This window comes from Alexandromys fortis, unplaced genomic scaffold (assembly GCF_014885135.2).
Source record: "Alexandromys fortis isolate MF-2015 unplaced genomic scaffold, M_Fortis_MF-2015_v1.1 scaffold_268, whole genome shotgun sequence".
Classification (NCBI taxonomy): domain Eukaryota; kingdom Metazoa; phylum Chordata; class Mammalia; order Rodentia; family Cricetidae; genus Alexandromys; species Alexandromys fortis.
This window is the reverse complement of record NW_026068141.1, coordinates 776,292-802,105: the sequence shown is the minus strand read 5'-3', so window position 1 is coordinate 802,105 and position 25,814 is coordinate 776,292. Positions and strand designations below refer to the sequence as shown.

Below are 25,814 nucleotides of genomic sequence, written 5' to 3'. Positions count from 1 at the left end.
ACACACTGGGAATGGAGGAAGGATTGAGGGTGGGCCCACATGGAGAGCTGCAGCCTGTGGGGGTCTAGCCAGGCTCCAGGGCTCTGGTTCAGGCCTCTGCAGCTTCTCCCCTGTTGTCTATGGACTCTGAGGCCTCTCTGGGCAGGCTCTGAGCGGAGGGCTGGGGACAAACGTGAACAGTCCAGGGAGCTGCTCCCAGGTGCTAGGGAACATGGCAAGCCATGGTGTCAGCAGAGACCCTAGGAAACTCCCCATGGCCCATTAGTGAGCCCCTCCTATTAGGTACTGAGCATAAACTAATGACTATTAAGACTGAGGAGGTGGCTGTGGGGCCTAGTGTCAGCCTGAGTAGGAGAGTGGCTTCCAAGAAGGTGACAATGAGGGGAGTGGACCGGCGATGCAAACACATTCCAGCCTGGTGTTCTCAGGAACAACAGCTAGCACCACTGGGCAGGGACATGTGGGAAAGCTGAGGTTCCCTGAGCCCAAATGCCATGCCCAGAAGCTTGGACTTTGGGGGCGGGTTGGCTGGGATGATCCTGGGAGGGGAGGTGTGTATCTGGAGGAGGAAGGCAGATTTAAAGGGAAAGATGAGAGACTGTCCTGGGGATAGTTCAGGAAGGAAACAGGGAGTGAGGATGCCCAGCCCAGGAGAATTCAGCCAGAAATGCGTGGCTACTGAAGGGAAGGGTTCACAAGCGAGCCAGTGTGTTCCGAGCCCTCCTCTGAGGCTAGGGAAAGGATCGATGGGAAGTGCTTTCTGTGCAAGCCTGAGGTCTGAGTGTGAGTCTGGACCTAACAGCCAGGTACAGCTGGAACGTCAGTTCTGCTCCTAGGGGCTAGAGACACACGGATCTCTGGAGCTCAACACACTGGCCAGTCAGTATTGCCCCTGGGTGAGCTCCAGCTTCAGTGACTGACCCTGTCTCAGAAATAAAGTGAGGCTGGAGAGACAGCTCAGTTGTTAAGAGCACCAACTCTCTTGCAGAGGGCCTGGGGTTCAGTTCCCAGCACCCACATAATGGTGGTTCACAACTATCTGGAACTCCAGTCCCAGGAGATTTGATGCTCTCTTCTGGCCTCCTGGGGTACCAGAAACATACTTGCAAACAAAACATTCATACACATAAAATAAATGGAAATTTAAGTAGAAATGAACAAAATAAAAAAGGAAGTGAAGGCAATGGCAGAGGGGAACAGGCTCAGGAAGAGGGGCAGTAACCCGAGACAGAAGCAGGAACTGGAATGATGTCAGAAAGATGTGGCCAGGAAAAGCGGGGGCCATGGCCATAACTTTTCTTTTACTCTCAGAAGAAAGTAAGGTTGGCTCCTTAGTGTTTGGTTGAAAGCATCACCCCCGCCCCGGCATCCATGGGTGCTGGCATCTATTAAACCTGGGCTTTTCCTAATTTGGTCAGATTTGGTTTAATTTGGATCATTGCATTGGTGGAGAGGCTTACCGGGCCAGAAAAAAACTTAACACTTAGGAGAAGGGCAGGTAATAAAACAGCAACATAAGAAAATAATTATTGCTGGCTGGTGGTGGCACCTGCCATTAATCCCAGCACTTGGGAGGCAAAGGCAGACAAATCTCTTTCAATTCAAGGCCATCCTACTCTACAGATCTAGTTCCAGAACAGCCAGAGGTACACAGAGAACCCTGTCTCGAAGGAAATAAATACATAAACTGATAAGAAAATAATAATATAAAATGTGCGTGATCTTGTGCTGGCCAGTTATGTCAACTCGACACGGGCTGAAGTCATCCGAGAGGAAGGAACCTCAATTAAGAAAATACCTCTAGGGTCTGGAGAGATGGCTCAGGAGTTAAAAGCACTGGCTGCTCTTCCAGAAGACCAGGGTTCAGTTCCTAGCATCTACATGGCAGCTCACAACTGTCTGTAACTCCAGTTCCAGAAAATCTGACACCATTATACCAACGTACATAAAATTAAGTTAAATAAATTATATTTTTAAAAAAGGCAAGAGAGAAAGAAAATAAAAAAAATAAAATGCCTTTATAGGATGAACTGTAGGCAAGCCTGGGGTGTTTTCCTGATTAGTGGTTGGTGGGAGGGCCCAGCCCATGGTGGGTGTGGCCTTCCCTAGACTGGTGGCCTTGTGTTCTGTAAGAAAGCAGGCTGAGCAAGCCTTGGGGGGTCAGTAAGCAGCACCCCTCTGCCTCAGCTAATGTCTCCAGGTTCCTGCTCTGAGTTCCTGTCCTGACTTCCTCCAATGAGGAACAGCAATGTGGAAGTGTGAGCCACACAAACCCTTTCCTCCCAAGTTGCTTTGGCCATGGTGTTTCATCATAGCAGTAGTGACCCTGGCTAGGACATCACTGCTTCCTCCTTGTTTAATTGTCTAGCAAGCATCAGAAGCACTCTTGGTGTTGATAGTCTCCCAGCCTGTGGCCTGAGCTTCGCCTGGAGCCTAGGGCACTACACCTGCCTGTTTGAATTAGATAAAAGGTCCTGAGCCTTTGTTGGTTGCTTGCTTCTCAGAGGCAATGCGTGTAAAGATCTGAAGAGTGGAGAATACGGCCACTTCAAGTCTAGCTGCATAGCCAGCTTTCTTCCCCTCTTGACAAAGGGCCCCTTTGGAATCAGACTTGGCTTCTAGCCTCTGCTGCTGGAAGCATCCACTGCTCACATTTCATTTCAAGCCCGCCCAATCCCAGACCAGAAAGGTGATTTTTTTAAGGCCCATTAACATAATTACCTGCCTGCAACACCGAAGAGAAGCAATTAGATGAGCCTGCAAGTTTTGCAGACTTTTGGAGTAAGTCACCTGAAGTTCAGCCGCCGTCAGGATTCATGGCTGCTTTCTGGAATCGTGGGGAATTATTTAGTAATAGCAGAGCTACCTTGGTCTAATTTAGTTTTAATGCCTGGAAGTATCCTCCCAGAATCCTCGGCTTCGGGGAATTCCGACTTCCAGTTTGGTTACGCTTTCTGAAGCAAAGATTCTATTCAAGGCTCCTGAAGTTCCTTCTTTGTCACCCAGAGTCATCTCGGAGCAGAATGGATCCTACCTCCATGTGTCAAGAAAAAAATGCAAAACGCTGCAGGGCCGCGGGAAGTCAGGGTGTACAGGCAGCTAAGTGGGCACCCTAGATGGAGTTGGAGCTGTTAGGTAATCTCTGGGAGAGCCCTAATTTCCTCCATTCATTTATTACCTCGTTCTTTCAGCAAGCCCAGACACTGCTGCTATTTGGGTAAAACTAATGATAATCATGGAGTTGAGCCAATTTTAGCTATTTTAACACTTTCCAACATATTACATCCTGTGGAAAAGGTGGGGGCTGTCACTGTACTGTGTGTAGATGGGGTCACTGAGGCTGGGAGGTTAAGACATTTACTGAGCTATTCTGCTGGGAGCCAGGCATGGTGGGACAGGCAGAGGAAGACCGATCCCCGAGTTCGAGACCACCCAGGTCTGCATTGTGTTTTAGATCTGTCAGGGCTACCTAGAGACCTAAAACGTTAAGAATCTTGAGGAAGTGTTCAGTCCCTTTTTACAGTTACTTGGAGGTGGAGGTGAGCTTACTACCTTCTATGGGGGAAAGAACAGGATGTCTCAGAGGGCATGGGTCTGGCCAAAGTGAATGTGGTGAGGGGATGCAAGAGTCAAGAACTGAACTGAGATTCTCACTCCAAACCCAGTGCTGCCTTGGCCATAGTTAGGAACTTAGGAAGCACGTGGACAGAGCAGGTGGAGGCTGGATACATTGCTCTCCACGGCTCTCCACAAGGTAGGCTCGGCTGCCCAACCGCCCAGCTCTGTTCTTTGCTTCCAGCTTCTGAGCATGCCTCTTCCCCACCCCCACTCTTCATTTAGAAGCCAGCGGCTCCTCTTGTCATCCCGTGTTTGTTAACTTTGAGATGCTCATTGGTCCATGTCTGCGCTTCTGGCAGAGGGTGGCCTGGTTCCACAGGAAGGGTCAGGAAGTGAGCTGGCTGTCACCATTCTCCCTGAAGACCAAGGCCACACCCAGGCCTCTCTAGGCTTTGCCTTCCCATTTCTACAAGAACAGAGGGGTAAGGCTCTTTGTATGGATTTTTGGCCTGGAACTCAGCAGTCCTCTTGACCTCCCAGAACTGGGGTTTCCATTTCTAGGTTTGAAAACCAGCTCTTTAAACCAACGAGCTATAGAACTCTTCTTTCATCTCATTTTGTGGGGAGGAGGTGGAAGGAAGTTGTCTTTTTGCGACAGTCTGTCTCAGTTACTGTTCTATCGCTACGAAGAAACACCATGACCAAGGCAACTCTTATCAAAGAGAGCATTTAACTGGGGGCTTGCTTGCAGTATCAGAGGGTTAGTCCATGATCATCATGGTGGGAGCATGGAACTGGAGCAGTAGCTGAGAGCCACAGCCTGATCTGCAGGCATAAAGAGGAAGAGGTAGACAGAGAGACTGGGCCTGGCATGGGCTTTTGAGACCCCCAAAGCTCACTCCCAATGCCATATTTCCTCCAACAAAGCCACACCTCCTCCAAGGCCACACCCTTTAATCCTTCCAATTCCTTCAAACGGTTCCACTTCCTGGTGACTAAGCATTCAAATGTATGAGCCTATGGAAGCCCTTCTTATTCAAACCAACACAGAGTCTTATGCAGCCCAAGATGGCATCAGACTGTGTAAACAAGGAAAATCTTGGACTCTTGGTCCTCCAGCTTCCACCTATTAATTGCTGGGATTGTAGGCATAAACCACAATGCCCACATCAGAACTCCCATTTCAAATGAAAACCAACAGACTGAAAGAAAGTGATCTGATAGAAGCTGGGTTAATGAAAGAGACCTCTCCAGCTCATAGCCCTGTGGGTCTCCTCAGACATAGAGTCTGTTGGACCCTAAGGTGCCCCAAGTCCAGGACCAGGGTCTAGTGAGGGCTGATGTTACCTGCAGTCCTGTGTGGGCTGAAATGTGCCTACCTGGGTCCCACCCCATCTCTGAAATCCATCTATCCTTGTGGCAGCCTAAGGATCAAATCTCGGTGTCTGTCTGTCCCCAAGCTCCAGGATGAGGTTCAGTCTACCCGGAACACACCTTGATGGCCAGAAGGACAGGCTGTGCCCTGACTCTGGTGGCCCATTTTTCTCTCTGTCATTTTAATCCTCCAATCCTCTCTCCGCTTATTCTAAACAGTGATCCTGGTTACACACAAGCCCAATGCTGCAGAAGAGTGAAACACCCACCGTTTGCCTGAGAGCAGGCCTCCTCCACTCCAGGGCCTTAGAATGGGCCTCCCGCTCCTACCAGTGTTCCTCCCACTTCCTCCTGAAGTGACTGGCACCATCCACACCCCTGGTACTGCCACTAACCTGAAAAGGCTTCCCAGAAGATATGGGCACCAAAGGGACATCAACGCTTAAGTACAAGCTGGTGGGTTTGGGCACACGGGTGAAGAGGAAGCAAGCATCTTAGGCCCAGAATTGATAGGCAGGAATTATTGGATAAGCTATTTAAGGAGCAGTCTGGCTGAAGCCTGACCTGGACTTGGTGACCCTTGCAGGTAGGGAAAATTATCTACCCAGGGTTGTCAAGGACCTTTAGGGGCTGTTGAAGATCTGGAGGTGAATCTTGAGGGTTACAGGGAGCCGATGATGGTCTCCAGCTAGGGAGGTGGTGACCAAGACCTAGACTGTCAGCCCCATCTGACTGTGCACAGAATGCGGGGCCTGCGAGCTCCACGACCCCGTCTCTCCTCCCAGCTCCTCTGTCACACACAGTCCAGACAGCCTGGTTCCCTCTGAGACACAACACACAGACAAAGGGCTCGAGGCTTCAGGCTGCCTCCTGTCCATCTCACACTGCCTGGTCCCGGGCCTGGAATGTGGCCTCTGACCTCTCACCCCTGACCTTGGGACAGGAGTCCCACACCGTGCCTCAATGGGGCAGAGCTGTGGTTTGAAGACCAAGGCTGCCCAGAAGATAGCTCCTACTGCCCCAACCCTGTATCTTGCTCCTGCTCCCCACAGCCCCACAGTCCTCCTTGGCCCTGGCTAATGTTCCTTTCTCCAAATATAAGTTCTTTTGTTCACCAGGCAGCTAGCTTGGCCCTCAGCCCTAACTAGATCTTAACGAGCCCAAGGATGAGGCGGTACCGTCAAGGGTGGAAACACGGGGAGAGGCTTGGACTGTTCCTGGCTACAGAGGGCTACCCTGGCCTTCCCTGCTGAAACCTCCCTTCTCCAGGACAGTGATGGCCACACTAGCATGTAATCACTCTCTCTTTCCCTCTCCCTTCCTCTTTCCCCTTCTTCCCTTCTCCCCCTCTTTTCACCTGTCCTGTAATTCAAGACCCTCTTTCCCTGGCCTGCAGCCTCCTGAGTGTTGGAATACTGACCAATAGGCACCCCCATGCCCAATGACATGGCTACTTAACTTGGCCAAGCCTAGGGCTGTCTTTGTCCCAGCTGGACTCTACAAAGTAGGGTCTATAATTCACAGGGAAGCACCACTCTACCCCAACAGTTATCATGAATTCCAGTTGAAGTTTGAAGGCTCCTGCCTAGGCTGAAGGTCCTTCCCATCAGGGCTTCCTCCAGCATCCCCTGCTGTTGGGCCCATGTTCTCCATGTGTTGGTCCAAATAGGACACTTTGTAGCTTGCAAAACGCTTCTCATTGCATCAAGTCATTTGGTTGTTCATTTTTTCACTCAACAAACATCCCAGAGAAAGCATCCAGCCATTGAGTTAGGCTCCAAGGTATGTGCAGCAGGAAAAGACCACAGAGTGTGACAGGACTGCCTTGGCTCCCTGAACAGAACACGCAAGGGAGACAGGGCTGAGGACCGTGGGATCACACAGCAGCGAGATTCTCTGGTCTAGGGCAGGACCTTGGGAAGAAGGGGCCCTCGTGGAGACTGGCCAGAGCACAGGAAGGGGAGGGTGAGGGAGGTACTGGATGTGAGAAAGGGCTCAGGAAGGGGTGCCTAGGTGGTTCAGCTGAGGGAGGAGTCTGAAGACAAGATGGGAGGTAGGGGATATCAGGACCCCACCTACTGCAAGTACCAACAGGGACAGCCCAGGTGGCCTGTACTCCCTCTATGCTGTATAGTTCTGGGGTTCTCACCAACACGTCCCCTCTGGTCACCCACCTACCATGCGAGGACTGACTGGGGCCATCATCCCATCTCCCAGGCAGCATGAGACTCAGGAAGTCACTTTACTCTCCCAGTGCCACACACCTGGAGTGGCAGAGAGCAGATGCAAGTTCCCTGGGGCTATGGGAACTCTCAGACTAAGGGACCCAGAAGATGGCCGGGACCTTGGAATCTACAATCCAGGCTCAGGATTGGCATTGAGCAGTGCCCTTTGAGGAGCATAAATGGTCCCAAGGACCCTGTGGGAGAGCAGAGACCAGAGCAGGGAGACTGGGCTAGACCGCACAGGGGAGGCAGCAGGAAAGAATGGGGCAGACTTCAGAGGAGAGACTGCCAGGGTGTGCCAGGCAGAGGGTACAGGACTGGCCTCCACCAGGGGGCATGAGAACAGGAGAATGCCCCACTGTGCTCCTGTCTCTTCACATAGTAGGGCCTCACTGAGGGAGGCAGAGACATGAGAGGAATGAAAGAGCTGCACAAACCCAGAGACACAGAGATAGCCAGAGACAGAGATATCCAGAGACACAGAGAGAGACAGAGATATCCAGAGACACAGGGATATCCAGAGACACAGAGATAGCCAGAGACAGAGATATCCAGAGACAGAGATAGCCAGAGACACAGAGAGAGACAGAGACACAGAGAGAGACAGAGACACAGAGAGAGACAGAGATAGTCAAAGACAGAGATAGCCAGAGACACAGAGAGAGACAGAGACAGAGACAGAGATAGTCAGAGACAGAGATAGCCAGAGACACAGAGAGAGACAGAGACACAGAGAGAGACAGAGACAGAGATAGCCAGAAACAGAGATAGCCAGAGACAGAGATAGCCAGAGAGACAGAGATGAACCAAGAGGGTGAGGGCCGTCTGAAAGGAGAGCCCACCAAGGTTGACAGCTACCCTCTGCCTTCCACAAAGCTGGCAGAAGGAAGCATTGGGATGGGTGCGGGTGGGTATCTCTCATCAGGGCACATGCCAGCTCCAATCATGGAGCTCACACAGCCCCTCCCTCAATGGCAGACCTCACTGGGAGGAAGAAGCTCTTCTGCCTCATGCCCAGGTGCCAGTAGCCCACATAGCAAACTTATGTGGCCCTTAGCCACCTAGGCTTCAAGGACAGACCAAAGCCTTTTCCCTCTGAAGACTGCCCTTTTTCCCCTCCCCTCTCTCTCCCCCTCCTTCCTCTACTTCCTTCTACCAGCACTAATGGCTACATCTTCCACTCCACGTCCACTTTCCTGCCAATAGTGAAGAGTAACATGAGACCCCCTCAAGAGGGGGAGAACTGGGCAGAACTGGGGCGCTCTGGAGACATGCACCTCGGTCTTCTCAGCAGCTGTGGTGCCTTGTCTGGACATTCTGGACACAGATTAGCCTATGGGGACTGTGGTAAGCAGAAACCCCTTCCACTCCTTCACAGTTCACATGAGGGTTTCTGCAGCCACGGAGTCCCCTTTGCTGGGACACTGTCCCTTTCCGACAGGCCCTGCTCCCCACACTCTCATCTGTCTGCACACAGAGGCGCTGGGGAAATGTAGGTCACCGACAGGAAGTCTGGCTTGTGGTGATCCAGCCGGCCTGCACAGCCATCGGATCAGATAGGCATCTGTATCCCTTCACTCCTTCTGCTCCACTCTCCTGGGTCACTGTGACCCAGGCCACCCTGTTGCCCAAGGGAAGGCAGGGCAGGCCTCCGCTCACTAAGATTTCCCCCTACTTGGCAAGGTGGCATCTTCAAAAGACAAAGAGAAATGCTACCTTCCTTGAAGCATTCGCCAACATGGATTATCAATGCCATGGCTGGTCAGGTTAACTTCCCAGGGAAGGGTGTGGAACACGAACGGGCACACAAGAATCCCATCCCTCCATGTTGAAATTGGGGTCTCATCTGGAAGAATTATCAGACTGCCACATAAAAATCCACCGCATGGCTCTGTGCACACAGACACCATCACCCCTTCCACTCAGAATCTCCCTGCTGTCTGTGTCCCCCGTCTCAGTGTGAGCCCCACATCCTGTCAGGAGCTTGAGGGCCTTGTGCTTCCTCCTTACTCCGCCCCTCAGCCTCTGAGCTCTCAGTCCGGCTGGCCAGGCAATTCCCAGCCCTGATGTGGGACAAGGCAAGTGGCAGCTGGCTGGACTCATCAGCGTTAGGAGAGCAGCGGGAAGCCCCGGGAACCAAATGGCACACTGAGTCTTCCAGGCAGAGTTGACCTGAGCAGTGGCCTAGGTGTGGGTGGGACAGACCAGGGTGAGTGGAGAGAGCTGAGACAGGAGACCACCCAGAGCAAAGTCTAGGAGACACGGAGAGTTATTATGGTGGCAGCGGAGAGGGAGGATGTGTGACATTGAGGCCAGAGCCGAGTGCCATCTAAGGGTCAGACCAAAGGGTCAGACCATGGTCTACCTTGAGACTTGCCACCGTGGGGACTCGCTGTACATGGAGCTAAGGACATGCAGGAACCCAAAGAAGAGGTGATGCAGCTGCCTTGGTGTCCAGGGCTAAAGTGAGGTGGAGCTAAAGGCACAGCTGGGCATGGTTGCGCACACCTTTAATCCCAGCACTCAGGAACACAGAGCGAGATCTGTGTTTGAAGCCAGCCTGGTACAGAGCAAGTCCCGGGATTGTCAGGGCTACAAAGAAACCCTGTCTTAAACAAACTGGGCTTCCAAAGGTGACATCTTGAGAGCCATCTCAAAGATCAGGGCAGGGCTGTGGCCTCAGAAGGTCTGGCCCACAGTTTAGCAAGGAAGCAGAAGCAATGGGGCTGGACAGTGGGAAAAGGCTGGGCCCTGAGCCGAGGGAGGCCTGCTGGGAAGAGCCTGCTCACCTCAGAACATCCAGGTCCAAAGCAGTGGTCATGCAACCTGGGGGGAATCAGGACTTGTCTCTTGCAGGGCGGGGCTAAAATGTGGACAAGTGCCTCTGTGTTGTCCTCTACAAAATTAGAATGGGGCATGTGCCAGGAAGAGCATCAGAGACAGAAGGGCTTAGGGAGCTGAGCCAGCCTCTGGACTAGTTAATAGGATCCATCATTTTGTATAGGGCTGGTGAAGAGGCAGCTGCTGGGGATGATGAAGAGAAGAAACCAGTTATACTGCTTAGTATTCACAAGGGGAGGGGCCCTACCAGGCCCGCCTCTCCCACTCCCCACCTCTGCCTACCCTATACACCCTTGAGGAGCTCACAGAAGAACAGAGGCTCCAAGGGCTTTCAGAAACTACATATTTCATGGATGGGCTGGCTTTGCCCCCTACTCAGTGGTTCTCAACCTGTGGGTCATGACCCCTTGGGGTTTGACTAACTCTTTAACAAAGGTCACCTAAGACCAGAAAACACAGGTATTTACATTGAGATTCATAACAAGCTGGGAGGTGGGGCTGCACACCTTTAATCCCAGCACTCAGGAGGCAGAGGCAGGTGGATCTCTGTGAGTTTGAGGCCACCCTGATCTACAAGAGCTAGTTCCAGGACAGGTTTCAAAGCTACAGAGAAACTCTGCCTCGAAAAACAAAACAAAACAAGACTCATAACAACAGAAAAATTAGTTATGAAGTAGCAATGAAATAATTTTATGGTTGGGGTCACCACAGCATGAGGACCATATTAAGGGGTCACAGCATTAGAAGGTTGAGAACCATTGTCCTAAGCACACATGAGTGTGAACACTCTCTCCCCACTTTGGTGTCCTTCCCAAAGGACTAGGGGACACCAGCTGCTGCCCTCTGGAGGGGCTTTGTCCTGGCCCTTCCTTCCCTGAGTCCCCAGCCTTCCTACCCAGTTGGCTGCACAGGCCTGGGTGCATCATCAGCAATGCAAGGCCCTGCCTCTCTGCTGCACAGGCCTGGGTGCATCAGCAATGCAAGGCCCTGCCTCTCTTCTGCATGGGCCTGGGTACATCAGCAATGCAAGGCCCTGCCTCTTGTCTGCATGGGCCTGGGTATATCAGCAACTCAAGGCCCTACCTCTCTTACTGCTCTTTCTTCCTGTTGGCACCTCAGTGGGTAACAAGTGTGAGGAGTAAGACAGGAGGCCTCACTGGGAAGGCCACAGTAAGGCTTGCCCGAGGCTTCCTGGACAATGGAGAGGATGAAGTGGATCAGAGTCTGGGAAATCCAGAGTTAATGGGCACCTGAGGGCAGGCACCTGTGTTAGCATCACTTCCATTGGGTTATGAAATGTCTGACAAAAACACCCAGGGAAGAAGGTTTGTTTCAGCTCACAATCCCAGGTTACGGTCTATGGTTCTGGAGAGGTCCAGGAGGCTCGCAATCCCGGGTTATGGTCTATGGTTCCGGAGAGGTCCAGTAGACTTACAATCCCGGGTTACAGTCTATGGTTTCTAGACAGGTCCAGTAGGCTCACAATCCCGGGTTATGGTCTATGGTTCTGGGCAGGTCCAATAGGCTCACAATCCCGGGTTACAGTCTATGATTCTGGGCAGGTCTAGTAGCAGGAACTGGACATAAGTAGTCCTAGCCACCATCAAGAGAAGGACACATGTATACTCAAGTTTAATTTGCTTTTTGCTTTTGATACAGTTTGAAACCCAAAACCAGGGAATGAATGGTGCCACCTACTTTGAGGCTGGGTATTCCATTCCCTCATCAATTACATAATCAAGACAGTCTCCCCACAGACCAACTTAGTCTAGACAATCCCTCACTGAGACTCTCTTCCCCAGAAATTCTACAAGTTGACAAAACTAGCTGTCACATTGTCTAGGAGTCCTGGGTTTGCGTTACAAGTACCGTCTGTGGCCGTACATCCTGGGACCCTTCAGAACCTGACAGTTTCTCTGAGTACAGGCAGCGAAGTCTGGGGCTCCATCCATGAGTGTTCAGCCCACAGCCTGGTGCTTAGGAGGTCCTCAGTCAGGGGGACTGGCTCTTCGTACCTGGCTTAACTCGTCAAGGGCAGCTAGAGAGATCACACACACACACACACACACACACACACACACACACACACACACAATGGAAGGAGCCAATTGCTCATTTCCTTCCCTACTTCAAGTTGTCCAGACTAGTGTTATTGCTTCAGTGCAGATGAGGAAACTGAGTCTTGAGGATTCCCAGTTCTTGGTCCAGGGCCTACTGAGTTTCAGAATTGGGAGGAGGCCTGAGAGGCAGGGCAGGCTTGATTACAGCCTCCTAGGCCTGAACTCACAGGTGTACTCTCAGAGAAGGACCTCAGGCCCAGTTTAGTTACTGTCTCTAGCTTTGTGTCTTTGGGCAAGTTGCTCAGCCTCTCTGAGCCACAGTCTTGAGGGTTGGTAGGAGGGGAATGAGATGATGGAGGTGGGTGACTGGGCACATCTATGGTTATTACCATTAGCCTCTCTCCTGGCTAGCTGCAGCAAAGCCCTGGACAGCATCTGTGGCCTGTCTACAGCTCAAAAGGGCCAGGGCACCATGACATCAGGCTTGTGACAGCTTTGATCCCAAAATAGCTCTCTCTAGACTAGCCCCATCCTGTCCCAGCTGCTGCGCCTGCCTTTTGCTGTCCCCTGTTGAGCTGACACAGGTTCTTGCCATGTCACACAGTCACGCTCAGTCCTGTGCTAGTTCAGCAAACAGTCCCCCGAAGGGGAGCTTTTCCACAGCAAATGGGAGGGCCCACAGGAGGCCATTTGGGCCCAGCGATGGCTCTCAGACAGGGCTGCAAGAGAAAGGTCCCAGGCTCTGGAACCCAGCAGCCTGGGTTTGGTCACTGCTCTTCCCCTACACTCTCAACTCCCTTGAGCCTGTTTCCTCTTCTAGAAAATAGGCTAACTATACCTGCAGGCCGGGCATGAGGTTTCAAGTGGCCCACGTCCAGCAGAGACACAATCACTCCAGAACTAGTGCTGTTGGCTGACCCTGGTGCCACAGGCCTGTGGGTCCAGTTCCCCAGAAGGCAGAGGCAGGAAGATTGCAAGTTTGAGTCCTTACTGAGCTACTGAATGAATTCAGTGTTAGCCTGGACAACTAACTCGTGAAGACCCTGTTTCAAAATAAAAAATAAAAAGAAGCTGTGGCCTGGTGGGGTACGCCTTTAATCCCAGCACTGAGGAGGCAGAGGCAGGGGAATCTCTACGAGTTCAAGGTTGGCCTGATCTATTTGACTTAGTTCCAAGACTTTGTAATAAAATCCTGTCTCAAAATAAAAAGGGGGTGGCCAAGGGTATAAGTCCGTGGTAGAGCCCTTGTCTGGCGTGTTTGAAGTCCAGGGTTCAATCTCCAGTACTGGGGGGAGCATGTGTGGTTGCTTCACCTGGAATGGTCAGAACACAGCAGAAGCATGGCTGTCTCCTTGCCGCAGAGCTCCTGACGCCCTGGACGAATGCGATTGCTGGTGTTCAGAGGAGCAGGGTTCTAAGCCTCTGTCCCACTTCACAGAGTCATAGAACAATCAGTGCCTCCCGGGATTCAGCCCAGTAAGCACTCATCTCCGTGAGTCATAGCCCACCACACAGGGGCCGATGGCAGCCGTCTTCATTCCTCTTGGACGTATGTAGGCAAACTAGCAGCAACAGACAGGGTAGGGCTAGCCTTGTCTACTTGTCTGGTAAGGAAACTGAGACTGAGCCAGAAGCAGGGACTGGCTCCAGAACACCCAGCAACCCAGAGGTGCTGAGAGCCAATTTGGGTCTAGAATCTTAGATGGGTAACTGGACTATTCCATCATGGAGATTAACATGCACAAGACCCACAAGTGATAGTTACCCACACAGCAGCCCGGAGAAGGGGAGGAGGTCTGGGGACAGCAGCGCAATTATCAAGGGCTCCAACTGATGTTCATTCATTCATCTTTCCAATGACATGCAGATGTGTCCTCAGGGCCAGGTGCTGCCAATGTGAGATCACAACACAACGCTAGCAAGACAGGCTCTGCCCCCGACATCTTACGGTCTCAGGTAGGAGTCAGGTTAGTGACCAGTGCCCTGAAGGGACACTGAGAACCAAGGGCTTCCTGCCTCTGATTAGCTGTGAGACCCTGCTCTTCAGTCTGCCCTTATCCCCAGCCCTCTTTGGTCTTGACCAAGGAGACTATCAAAACCTTATATTTATGTGTTTATTTATTTATATGAGACCAGCTGTCCTGGAACTCACTCTGTAGACCAGACTGGCCTCGAGCTCATGCCCTGCCTCACCTGCCTCTGCCTCCTAAATTCTGGGACTGAAGGCGTGTGCCACCACAACCTTCTGAGCCTCTGATGCTACCTTTTCCACGCCAGTGTGATGGCTATGACACTGCCCAGTGACCAAGTCCCTGAACACCTACGACTGGAAGCCAAGCTCACTGTGTCCACAGTGAAGCGGTGTCTTACAGCTTGAGGAAGGGAGGGAGGAGGGCCCAGAGTTCCACCCAGCTTGGATACATCCAGCTTTGTCCCCATCAGGTTCCCAGGACCCTTCAAGGAGTGTAGATTGCCAAGAGTATCATTGCAAGTAGAGAACCTTCCAGAGTGTCTCTGAGCCCCAGGCCCTTCCACCCCTGTTCTGTCTGTCCGGAATGCCTTTCTTGGCCTCTCTGCTGGGGTGAACTGCATTCATTCAGCAACAGTCTATTTGGGGACCTACTAATGCCCAGCAGAGAGACGTGCCCTGGGGATTCGGAGAGTTCAGAGATTACAGTGTGCTGTGCAGTTAATCCCATTCCAACACAATCCACAGAGCAGAACAGATGGGGCAAGAGATACTCAGACAGTAGCTCCAATCCAGTGGGATCAGGAAACATGTTCTAGAGAAAGAAGGCTTCTCAGAAAAGACAACTTTTCCGCAACCAGGACAAGAAACAGGAGTGAGAGCAGTGAAGAAAATGGGGAAGAATGCCCCAGAGAGAGGAAGCTGCAGGTATGGAGGCCCTGGGATAGGTTAGGGCAGCACGCCTGGCCCAGAGAGAAGGAGCTGCAGTCAGATGGCTCAGCCCCGGAAGGAGGCCATGTGGATAGTATGGAAAGAAGGGTCAGGAAATGGGAGGAAGCCGCAGGTGTGGCCATCCCAGAAGCCAGAAGGAAATGTTTCAAGGAGGGAGTCCTGAAGGATACGAGTGACCTGTCCACTCCCACGGCCACACTTTAACCTCCCATGTGGCTGTGTATGGTGCTGGAGCCTCACGGAAGAAACCAAGGTTAAATGAGGTGGCTCCCTGGTCCAGGAAACCCAGAGCACTCATCTTTTCTCTCCATATGCAGAGACTGAACAGAAGGGAACCATCCAGAAGCTGGGAGCAGAGTTCTCCGCAGAAACCAGGTCATCCAGAAACAGTCGTACACTTCTAGCTTCTGGGACAGTAAGGACTGGCCAGCCTAAAACATTGTGTCATGGACATCCACACTGACGGAGACTAGCAATGTTGTGAAATCACCTCTTCTGGAAAAACCTCCTAGACACTGGGATAAAGGGTTCCACAATTCCTGGGCTCCTTCCTCGGAGTAGTCCCCACTCAGATTAACCTGGGAACTTCATAGAGACAGAGGCAAAGTTTGGCTCCCTGAGCCCAGCTCAAGGCCTGAGAGTAGAGGTTGGGCCAACGAATAAATGGTCGAACGTAGAACGAGGGCCAGAGGGGAGGCTTCACTAATGCCCTGCCCCAGGAAAGGTTTCAGCTATAGACCTCTGAGGCTGACTTGGTGGGAGTCAGACCTTGCTTGGCCCTCCTGGGACCATCCCAGAGAGAGTGCGTGTGCAAGGCCTCCTCCTCTGCCCTCCCCAGAAGCCTCCTCTGTCCTGTGCCTGGCGCGTGCGCGCCCCCCTCCCCCACGCCCTGCCCTAGCAGATCAGAGAAGATCAACAGCCTGAGACAAGGGGTAGGCTGCACGCCACCGAGATGGAAGCTGCCTCAGTTTCCAACTTTGTCCTGCTCAGAGGTTGCTGTTGGCAAACCCAGGGAACTGAGAGGGGATTTGTAGGCTTCTGAGATGTCCCTGGCTAGGGAAGAGCTCCCCAACCACATTGCTTGGCCACATTGATCCCGGCCACCACTCCCCATCCCCACAGTTTCCCAGGTCGAATTGAGTCTGTGCCTTTCTTGGGCAGCATGAAGGAGTATTTAAGAACCATTCCCAAGCCTTGCCACATTTGAGGCAGACAATCCTAAGAAGCAGCAAGCCTATTTCATAGCTCAGACCGTGCTTATCCGGGCTCCCCATCAGGAATACACCCCCCTAGAGCAGGTCTTGGGATCATGGACGGCCTCCCATTCCAGACCAAAACCTCTTCCAGAACAGAAGCTGTAGTGCCCTCCCCTCCCCCACTTCAAGGACTGATTGTTACTTGGATGAAGTGACCCACAGGTCACTCAGGGTGCAGTGTTCTGTCGCCTGACTGTCTGAAGATGTCAGGTCCACGGTAGGGCCTGGCCCAGCTCCCTGAGGGCGGCAGTTTCTCTCCCTGGACCGAGCTTGGCTGCTGCAGGAGGAAGGGAATTTGGCCTTGACTCTGGGCCAGGCAGCCAGGCCTGGCTAGAACAAGGGAGTCTGGGGGGAGAAGAGCTATCGTTCTTGAGTGGAGTGTGTGGTCCCCAAAGGACCACAGCCCCGAAAAGAGTCACATAAGCCAATAGCTACAAAAGACCTCCCAATCTGAGGCTAACGGCCCTGTCTCCCCAGTGAACCCCTCAACCTGCCCCCCAGCCTCTTTCCCTCCGCTATCCTTCCACCCTCCTGCTTCTCTCTGTTGCTGGGAGACAGTCCCTGTGTGCCAGCGTCCTGGCCAAAGGGGAGCAGTCTGGACAGCTAAGTAGCAGGCTCGGATACCTGCAGGTCCTGGGGATCCCGGGCCTGTTGATACCTCCCTGGAGGAACCTTTCTTGTTTCCCTGGTCCCGGCCCCACTCTGCTGGGCTCTAACCCTCGCAACTCTTTTCCAGCCCTGCTCAGGGCTCCGAGTGGCCCTGGGGAGCTGAGCAGAGAATCTCCCCTGCTAGAGCAGTCTGGGGCCTTATGTACCAGAGAGGGGAGCTGGGAATTTTCAGTTTGCCCTGGCCTTTAATTACAAGGTACATTCAGTTGCCTGCTCATTTCTGTTTCTCTACAGATTTCACTAATTGAATTCGCACTGCAGCAGGCAGAGCTGGGGGACCAAGAGTGAGACCTAGGAGCAGGGGCCATAAACTTACTTTCCTTCTTGGCCAAGAGCAAAGTTCAAACAGCCAAGAAACTCTTTGCTGGACCATGCCAATGTCTCATCTAAGGGGACTCTTCAATCCCTGACCCTTGACCCAGGACACCGATGCCTACCCTGATCCCAGAGGCCAGTTGGCACCCAGATGCCTGCCTCCCCCCACCGGTTCAACTCCGATTCCCAAAGCTAAGCAAAGTCTGCTGGAGCAGTGGGCTAAAATCCCAAACTCTGCCACTTAGCCGCTTAGCTGGCTTGGCTCACTTACCGTAGGAGTTGCCTGGGTCCAGGAGGGAGTTGGGCTCCATGGTGTGTGGGCCCCTGGGCCGCGGCCCCACCTGATTTATGAACCGAGGCCGTCTCCATGAGCGCCTGAGCTTCTCCTTTTGTATTCCATCTGGCGGCTTCTCCAACTAGATGACTGGGTATTCCTGCAAGCAGGCCCCTTTCCAGCCCTCGCCTTCATACAGTACATTTAAAGTAGCAGTAACCTCTTTTTCCTCCCCCCGCAGCCTGCCTGGAAACATTAGAAGGGACCGAGGCGGCGAGATGTCTAAAATAGGAAGACGCTGGGGACGGCTGGCCTGGCTGCCCGCGATGCTGGCTGCGGGAATCTGGTCCGGTAGTGCAGATGGAAAAGCTAGGAGGTAAGGCAGACACGGAGCTTAACATCTGGAAGCCGGCTCTGGGGCCCCGGGGGGCCTGCGCGAACGGGTGGGAGGGGATAGGGGTGTCTGCTCTTCGCCACCTAGTACCCCAAAGCCCAGGGGCTTCTCCCAGGCCTTGCAGGAACCTCCCACTCAGATCTGTTCTCAGACATTTCCTGCAGTGTGGGATGCAGATATTGACTCATCCATCCATTCAGTCACTAAATATTTTTTGAAAATCCAGTCCTTGCCAGACACTCTACTGTGCTGGGTCTGCAGCAGAGAGCAAGATGCAGTGTCTGGCCCACTGCAGAGGCAGCAGCACCCAGGTACGCCAGCCACTGCAGTGGGGAGTGCAGGGCAGTCGCCCCTCAGAAGCACAGAGAAGAGGGGCTCAGTGCAATGAGACAGATGGTCACTAGGCTCCCTGAAGAAAAAGGCACCTCAGACAGGGTCTAAAGGCTACCTAGGAGTTAGCCAGTTAAAGAAGGACCGAAGGCCTGCGCATCGGGCATTTGTGGGATTAGTTCCAGTGGCTAGAATGAATAGATAAAGAGAGTGCTGGAGAGGGAGGGCAGAGAGGGTCAAGCTGGACATCTGGTTGGTGACATGATTCCAGTTGCCTTGGGAAGGCCTCTCTGGCCACAGTTTGAATGATGGGGCAGGAATGGGCTGAGTGTCTAAGCTTCAACAAGAGCAGCCGTGGTCACACCGGGACAGGTTGTTAAGCCCCCACCCACCGTGGAACCATTTGAAGTGTTTACCCACGCTGGCTCCTGTGAGCCTCCCAAGGGTTTTTTCTCACAGAAACCCATTTCATAGACAAGTACAACGCAGCTTAGAGGCCACAGCTTGTGAGTGCCACCCGGGCAGGTCTGTGCCTCAGAGAGGCCACAGCCTTGGTGCCTGAGAGTGAGAAGACAAAGATACTGGCATTAGCTCAGCATCGCCCTGGTCCAGGCCAGCACCATGGGCTCATAGCAGGAAAAACTTCATCTGGGTCCAGCAGGAGAAATGTGACCAGGGTCCAGATAGGCTTAACAGGGGAGGAAGGGCAGAGGGAAGTGTGCCCAGGCTGACAGGGGAATGTCTGTGGGAGCAGGCTATCATGTGGCTAGAGGAGGTTAGGGTAAAGGGAGCGGAGGGACAGAGCTAGGAGGACCAGGGGGACAACTGGAGTGTGAGTTTGCTCCAAGGTCTGCAGGAAGCTGCGAGCATCTGTTCAGAGGTTGACTTCCTTTCCAGGGGATGCCCAGGTGACCCTCTGAGCAGCTCTTTCCCAGCCTCCCCCCCATGCAGGACAAGGAGAAGTCATCTGCCCCGCAGCGTTGCTGAATGCTGCGAGCCAAGCCTCAGTGACCTGCTTCTTTGGAGAAATGGCCATGGAGCTGGGATGAAGGGATCAAGAGGAAAGAGAAGAGGGAGAGGCAGGTGTCTACTGGACTCAGATGAAGGTTTTCCTGCTATGAGTCCGTGGTGCAGGCCTGCACTAAGGGGGCTTGGATCAAAAGACGCTGAGCCAATGATAGCATCTATACTGGGCCCATCCCAGCTGCCAGCTGCTGCCTGGCTGTTCCCAGAGAGCCAGGGGCTGCTGACGTGGTCAGCCTGGCCACAAGGAGGTTCCTCCTGTTCCTTCACCCCTCCTCCCCACCTTGGATGAGAGGATCCAAGCTCCTAGTCTCCTGCAGCCTTAATTACAGGGAGGCGAGGCCCTACCCAGGCCTACTGTAGGCTCCAGGTAAGTTGGGGCTGTAGCTGAGTGTGCTACAGCACACCTGTGATTCCAAGCACTGGGGATGCTGTGGTAGGAAGATAGTGAGTTCAAGGCCAGCCTCAGCTACATAGTGAGACCCTAAAAACTGAGGCAGGTTGGCAAGATGGCTTGGTGGGTAAAATCACTAGCTACCCAAGCCTGTCATCCTAAGTTTGAGCTGTGGAATGACTTCCACATGAATAATAATAAATAAAATAGCAGTGTTTAGCAAGGCGGTGGTGGCACATGCCTTTAATCCCAGCACTCAGGAAGCAGAGGCAGGCGGATTTCTGTGAGTTTGAGGCCAACCTGGTCTACAAGAGCTAGTTCCAGGACAGGCTCCAAAGCTACAGAGAAACACTGTCTTGAAAAACCAAACCAAACCAAAACAAAACAAGTAGTGTTTGACTAGCTCTCATGAAGCCCTGGTTTCTATCTCCAGTAGAACGTAAACCAGGCCTGGTGGTGCATGAGTACAATACCAGCACGCTGGAGGTAGAGGCAGGGAGATCAGAAGTTCAAGGGCATCCTCAGCTGCAGAATGAGTTCAAACACTTGTCTTAAAAAAACAATAGTGTTATGGTTGTCTCATAACTGAATATGCCATTAACTAGCTGGATGTTCCGAGTAAGCCTTTTATCCTTCAGGGCTACTGTTAGCCTGGGAGGGGAAGACTAGGCCCGGCCTATCTCTAACACCCAAGAGAGGTGTGGCTCACCCTAACTGCCGCTGACCCTCTCCACAGAGTGGTGCAGCAGTGGAGAGAACAGGGGCCCGGTCATCAACCAAGGACTAAACCTTCCACCTTCCACAAGGGGGTCCAGAGCAGAAAGTGAGTCCGAGGAGGGATACCTGGGCTTCCATGCTAGCTGTGCCTCCCTGGGGTGCCAATCTCCCTGCCCCTCTTTCTTTTCCAGCCAAGGCACAGAGTTCGAATCTTTGGCACTTTCTCCATCCATCGGTAGACATGTGTACAAATGTCTACCGCCCTCCAGGGCTTGTCTATGATAAACGTGTGTCGCCACCACATGTTCCCTTCTTTTCCTCGGTGACACATCAGCTCTATCAGGCCTGTCTATCTCTCGTTGCACCCAGTGGCTGTGAGTGTTCAATCAATCCCTGATCCAGGGAGACCAAGTTTACTGCTGGTTGCCACGCAAACAAGCAACTCTACGATCAGTCTTTTTTTGTTGTTTTAAAGACAGAGTCAGGCTGGTACATCCCCTTTGGATGTCAGTGTGGCGATTTCTCAGAAAGTTAGGAAACAACCTTCCTCAAGACCCAGTAATACCACTTTTGGGTATATATCCAAAGGATGCCCAATCGTACCACAAGGACATGTGCTCATCTATGTTCATAGCAGCTTTGTCATAGCCAGAACCTGGAAACAACCTAAATGTCCCTCAACCAAAGAGTGGCTAAGGAAAATGGTACATTTACACAATGGAGTACTACACAGCAGAAAAAAAAATAATGACAGCTTGAATGTTGCAGGAAAATGGATGGAGCTAAAAAACATCATTTTTGGTGAGGTAACCCAGACACAGAAAGACAGTTATCACATGTACTCACTCATAGGTGGTTTTTATTTTATTTTTATTTTTTTTTAAAGATTTATCTATTTATTATGTATACGGTGTTCTGTGTGTCTGTATTGCTTGCTGGCCAGAAGAGGACACCAGATGTCATTACAGATGGCTGTGAGCCACCATGTGGTTGTTGGGAATTGAACTCAGAAACTCTGGAAGAGCAGTCAGTGTTCTTAACCTCTGAGCCATCTCTCCAGCCCCCATAGGCAGTTTTTAAACATAAAGCAAAGAAAGACAGCCTAAAAACCACAATCCCAGAGAATTTAGACAGCAATGAGGACACAAAGAGAGACTTACATAGATCTAATCTACATGGGAAGGAGAAAGTAAAAAAGGACAAGATCTCCTGAGCAAATTGGGAGCATGGAGACCTTGGGGAAGGGTTGGGGGGAGGGGAGAGGCATGGAGGGGAGCAGAGAAAAATGTAGAGCTCAATAAATATCAAGAAAAAGAAAAAGAAAAAAAGACAGAGTTTGTGTAGTGGTGAAGAATTTATTGTGTAGCCAAGGGTGGCCTTGAACTTTTCATCTTATGGTTCCCACCCCTCAAGTTCTAGACACATGAGCATGTGGCACCATGCATGGCTTTTGCTTCTGTGCCAGGGACTGAACCCAGGATTTCGTGTGTTCTAGGTAAAGTCTCTGCCAACTGAGTCCATTCCCAACCCTGCAGTGAATGCCTTGATGTATCCCACGCACATCTGCCTAGTGACTTCTGTAGGCTGAAACTGTAAATACACAGTTGATGGGGCAGAAAAGCCTTGCCTTTGTCTGAGGTAGCGAAAGCCTGCAAGTTCTACCAAGAGCCAACAAATACTGGCCTCTGCCTAGCCCTGGTGTAGGCCTGGAAGAGCCAGCGTTCCTCCTCCTGGGGCTTTGTAACCCAGCTGAGGAGAAGCACACACTTCCTTCAGAGACAGATGCCACTGAGAAAGCAAATAGGGGCCCAGAGGAATCCTTCTGAGTAGTGAGGTGACAGGCCCAGCTGTACAAAGGCCATCGTGTAGAAGTGGGCAGAGCCCGTGCGAAGGCTGATGGGTGGGAGGCTTGGGATGGCGGCCAGTGTGCCAGGGTGGGTGGACAAATACACATATTCAAGACCGCCGTGGGGATCTCAGGTGCAGTTTCATGGTCAGCAGAGAAGCGGGAAAAGTTCAGGATTACTTGAACGCTTTTGTCGTGGTAGTTGGTCTTCTCCGGAGAGCCGGGGAGCCAGCAGGAGGAGAGCTGGGCTGGGCACAGGGACCTCTGCTGTGGTGTTTGCCCTTTGAGGAGTACAGACAGACACACGGAGGTCGGAGAGCTCAGAGCAGCAGGAAGGACAGGATGAGGCATCAGTGTGAGACCCGCAGTTCCCCTCACAGCCCGTTAGGCCTGCCCACTGCAAGACCTTTCCGGCCTCCAGGACCTGTTGTTCTCTGAACAGAAAAGAGTTAAACAGCCCGTGGATGCGGCTAAGTTGGTGGAATGCTCACCTTGCATGCAGGAAGTCCCGGATTTCATCCCCAGCTCTGCATTGAACAGAGCGGAGGTAATCCCAGCATTTGGAGATGGAGGCAGGAGGATCAGAAGTTCAAAGTCATCCTCAGATACACTGAAGGCCAGCCTGAGCTACAGGAGACCTCAGAAGAGAAAAAGGTGGGACAAGGGGAAGTAAGGAGGAAAGGGAAAGGAGAACTGAAAAAAGACATAAGAGAGGAGAGGGAATGGGAGCCCTGCGGAGGGCTGGGAGGAGGGAGGACAGGTGCCTGGTCCCTAGCTTGATCATCGCCTCCAGAACAGTCACAGCAGCACGAAGACACTGCGGGCTCTATCGAGTCCTAGGCTCGGCTGAGCAGGAGATCGCTAGATCTAAGAGAGCAGAGGAGATCTGAGAGCAAGAGGAGGGTAAGTACATGGCAAAGTAGGAGCATGAGGTCTAGTGATCAGCTCAGCAGATTCAAGAAAGCACTTGCCAAGGTGGGGCTGGCCTCATAGGACTGTGAGGGATGAAGAGGTGCTCACAGAACTGGAGGAGGCGGCACGGGATTCTATTCCGTACATTGAGATAGGGTGTGCTCCAACAACCTTCAAGTTGGTTTCACGCCCCAGATTTTTGGGCTGAACTTTTCTATCTAAGGCCACATGGAGCCCAGGAGGAACCCGAGTGCCTTGCTCCCACTGGACTAAGTGGTGTGGAATCTGGCCAGGCTGGGTGCTCTCTCCTGACACTGCCTGGGCACAGGAGACAGAACTCAGACTTCAGAACTTAGACCAGGTACCAATCTACCTGCCTTGGTCCAAACCCCACTAGGCACCTGCTGGGTGACCCTCAGCAATCAGCTCCTTTCTTAGTGCCTCAGCTTCTTCATCTTGAGCTCTGGAGGGTGGGGGTAGGTCCTGGAGGGATGCTAGGAGAAATTCTGACTTGGGCAGAGTGAGGACAGACCGGAATCCAGTCCAGAGTGTGTTATGTAGCCCCCAGTAGCCTATATGAGCTGCCCAGCATGGCTTTGCCCCCATAACCTCTTCTTGTCTCCCCTTCCCTCTCCCTCCCTTTCTTCCCCCTGCGTCTCAGTCACTGTCCCGTCACTGTGAAGAGACACCACGAAGAAGGCAATTCTGACAAAAGGAAACATTTAGCTGGGGGCTGGCTATCAGCTTCAGAGGGTTAGTCTACCATCATGGCAAGGGGCATGGCAGGCAGGCATGGGGCTGAGAAGCACATCCTGATCCACTGGAAGACAGGCAGGCAGAGAGAGGAGACACTGGGCCTGGTGTGGACTTTTGAAACCTCAAAACCCACTCCCGGAGACACACCTTCTCCACGAAGGCCACACCTCTTGCTCCTTGCTAAACTGCTCAACTAGGAATTAATCATGCATATAAGCCTGCGGGCCGCTCTCACTCAAACCAGCACAGCCTTCTACCCAGCCACGTGAGCCTCTTGGGCTTTGTTTTGTTTTAGAAGAGGGTATTGCTCTAGTGGCCGGGTTGGAATTTAGCATCTCCACCTCAGCTTCTGGAGTGGGGAGGTCACAGGTATGTGACATCGTGGAATTTGACCATCACCCCAGGGCTGCTGCAGTACCTCTGGGGAGGGCAGGCTCTCTCAGCTCTACCCTCTCTGGGTTCTGACCACAGGCTGCTGGTTGCTTCAAGTGCCCCATCCACCCTGCTTCTGCACCCCCATGGGCATACTCCCCAGGCTCCGCCCTCACATCAGCTCCAGTCTGTACTTGAAGCACCCAGAAGAGTACCTGGCAGATCTCCGCATACCCACAGTGGGGAAAGTGACAACGCTCAGGAGTCCTTCTTCTCTTCCTTAACGTATTGGGCACACAATCCAGTGAACCCTTGGGTCTGAGACAGCTCCCCTGCCGTTATTCCTGTCTGTGCCCCCTGTGTCTCCTGTTTCTCTGACTCTTCTTAGATCTTCTGTTCTCAGAAAGGCTTGAGTACAAGACCACACAGATGAGCCCTCCAACATCCCGTTGCCCCTAACTCAGTGGTCGAGAAGTGGCCCGGCTGGGATTTGAACCCTTCTTGCCTGTCTGGTGGCCTCATGCAAAGGAGGTTGTCTGGCGTGGGTGCAGATGGAAAGAGTCAGCCAGAGGAGCCGTCCCACCAGGCTTTTCTCTGATCTCCAGGACTCAAGTTCACATCTAGAACCTCTGTGAGCCTTGTCTTCCCAGCCCTGGATTATAGAGTCACATTCAAAGGCCTCGAGCCTCATGGCTGATGCTGTCCAACAAGTCCTGAGCCACACCAGGTTTGATGGGGCATGATCCAAGCCACCCTGTCCGTGACTGTAGAGAGCCAAGGAGAGCCCACGAGCCCATAGTGATTCCTTCAGAGGACAGCGGCTCCCAGGGCTGCCTGTGCGTGGATCTGTAAGTTCCCAGTCTCTGGGAATCCCACCACACTGTCCCAAAAAGCCAGGGATCAGGGAAAGAAGAGGCAAGTCACTGTCTCCAGGGAGGAAATGGTTGAAGTTGCGTCCAAGGGGAGACGCTCAGCTGGGAAAGTTCTTGTCATGTGAGCAGGACAAGAGTTTGGCTCCCTAGAACCTACATGAAAAGCCAGGTAGACATAGTGGCCTACCTATGACCCCAGGGCCCAGAGACTAAGACAGGAAATCCCTGGAACAGGCTAGCTCATTGGAGGGTAAAATTGCAAGTTCCAGGGTTAGGAAGAAACTGGTCCCCGTTAGGAAAAGGTAGAGAGAGTCATAAAGGAAGGCAAGCAATGTCAGCCTCAGGCGTTCTCATGCCTACACACATGAATATGTGTGCACACGTGCACACACACCATACACACATACACATGCAAAACCAAGTTTTCTCAAAGAAAGAAATCAGCCATTCAGGGTTCTGCCAAAGAGGATGAGTCCTCGTTCTTCCCAAACCGCTGACCCCAGGGCCGACTCTCAGCCACAGAGTCCGTGAATGCTCATTACATAACCCAAGTCTTTCCAAAAAAAGCCAGCTAGGAAGGAATGACCAGAGTTTGGGGTTTTAGAGGATTTTCCAGGATAAGGGGATCAGAATGTGGTATGGGGTCTTCAAATTACCAGGACACCTGCTTTAAGTTCCCAGGAGCTGGCTGGACTTGTGTCCTTGA

General features: G+C 52.4%; 1 protein-coding gene across 1 annotated transcript in view; it reads right to left on the bottom strand.

Annotated features, from left to right (window-relative positions):
- The window catches only part of Dab2ip (DAB2 interacting protein), a 200,711-nt gene extending 183,017 nt beyond the window's left edge, over positions 1 to 17,694 (bottom strand). The window contains exon 1 of the mRNA XM_050126787.1: positions 17,490 to 17,694. Coding sequence (XP_049982744.1) covers positions 17,490 to 17,529 — 40 coding nt within the window. The 5' untranslated portion in view covers positions 17,530 to 17,694. The remainder of the gene's footprint in view (positions 1 to 17,489) is intronic.
- Positions 17,695 to 25,814: the final 8,120 nt, after the last annotated feature.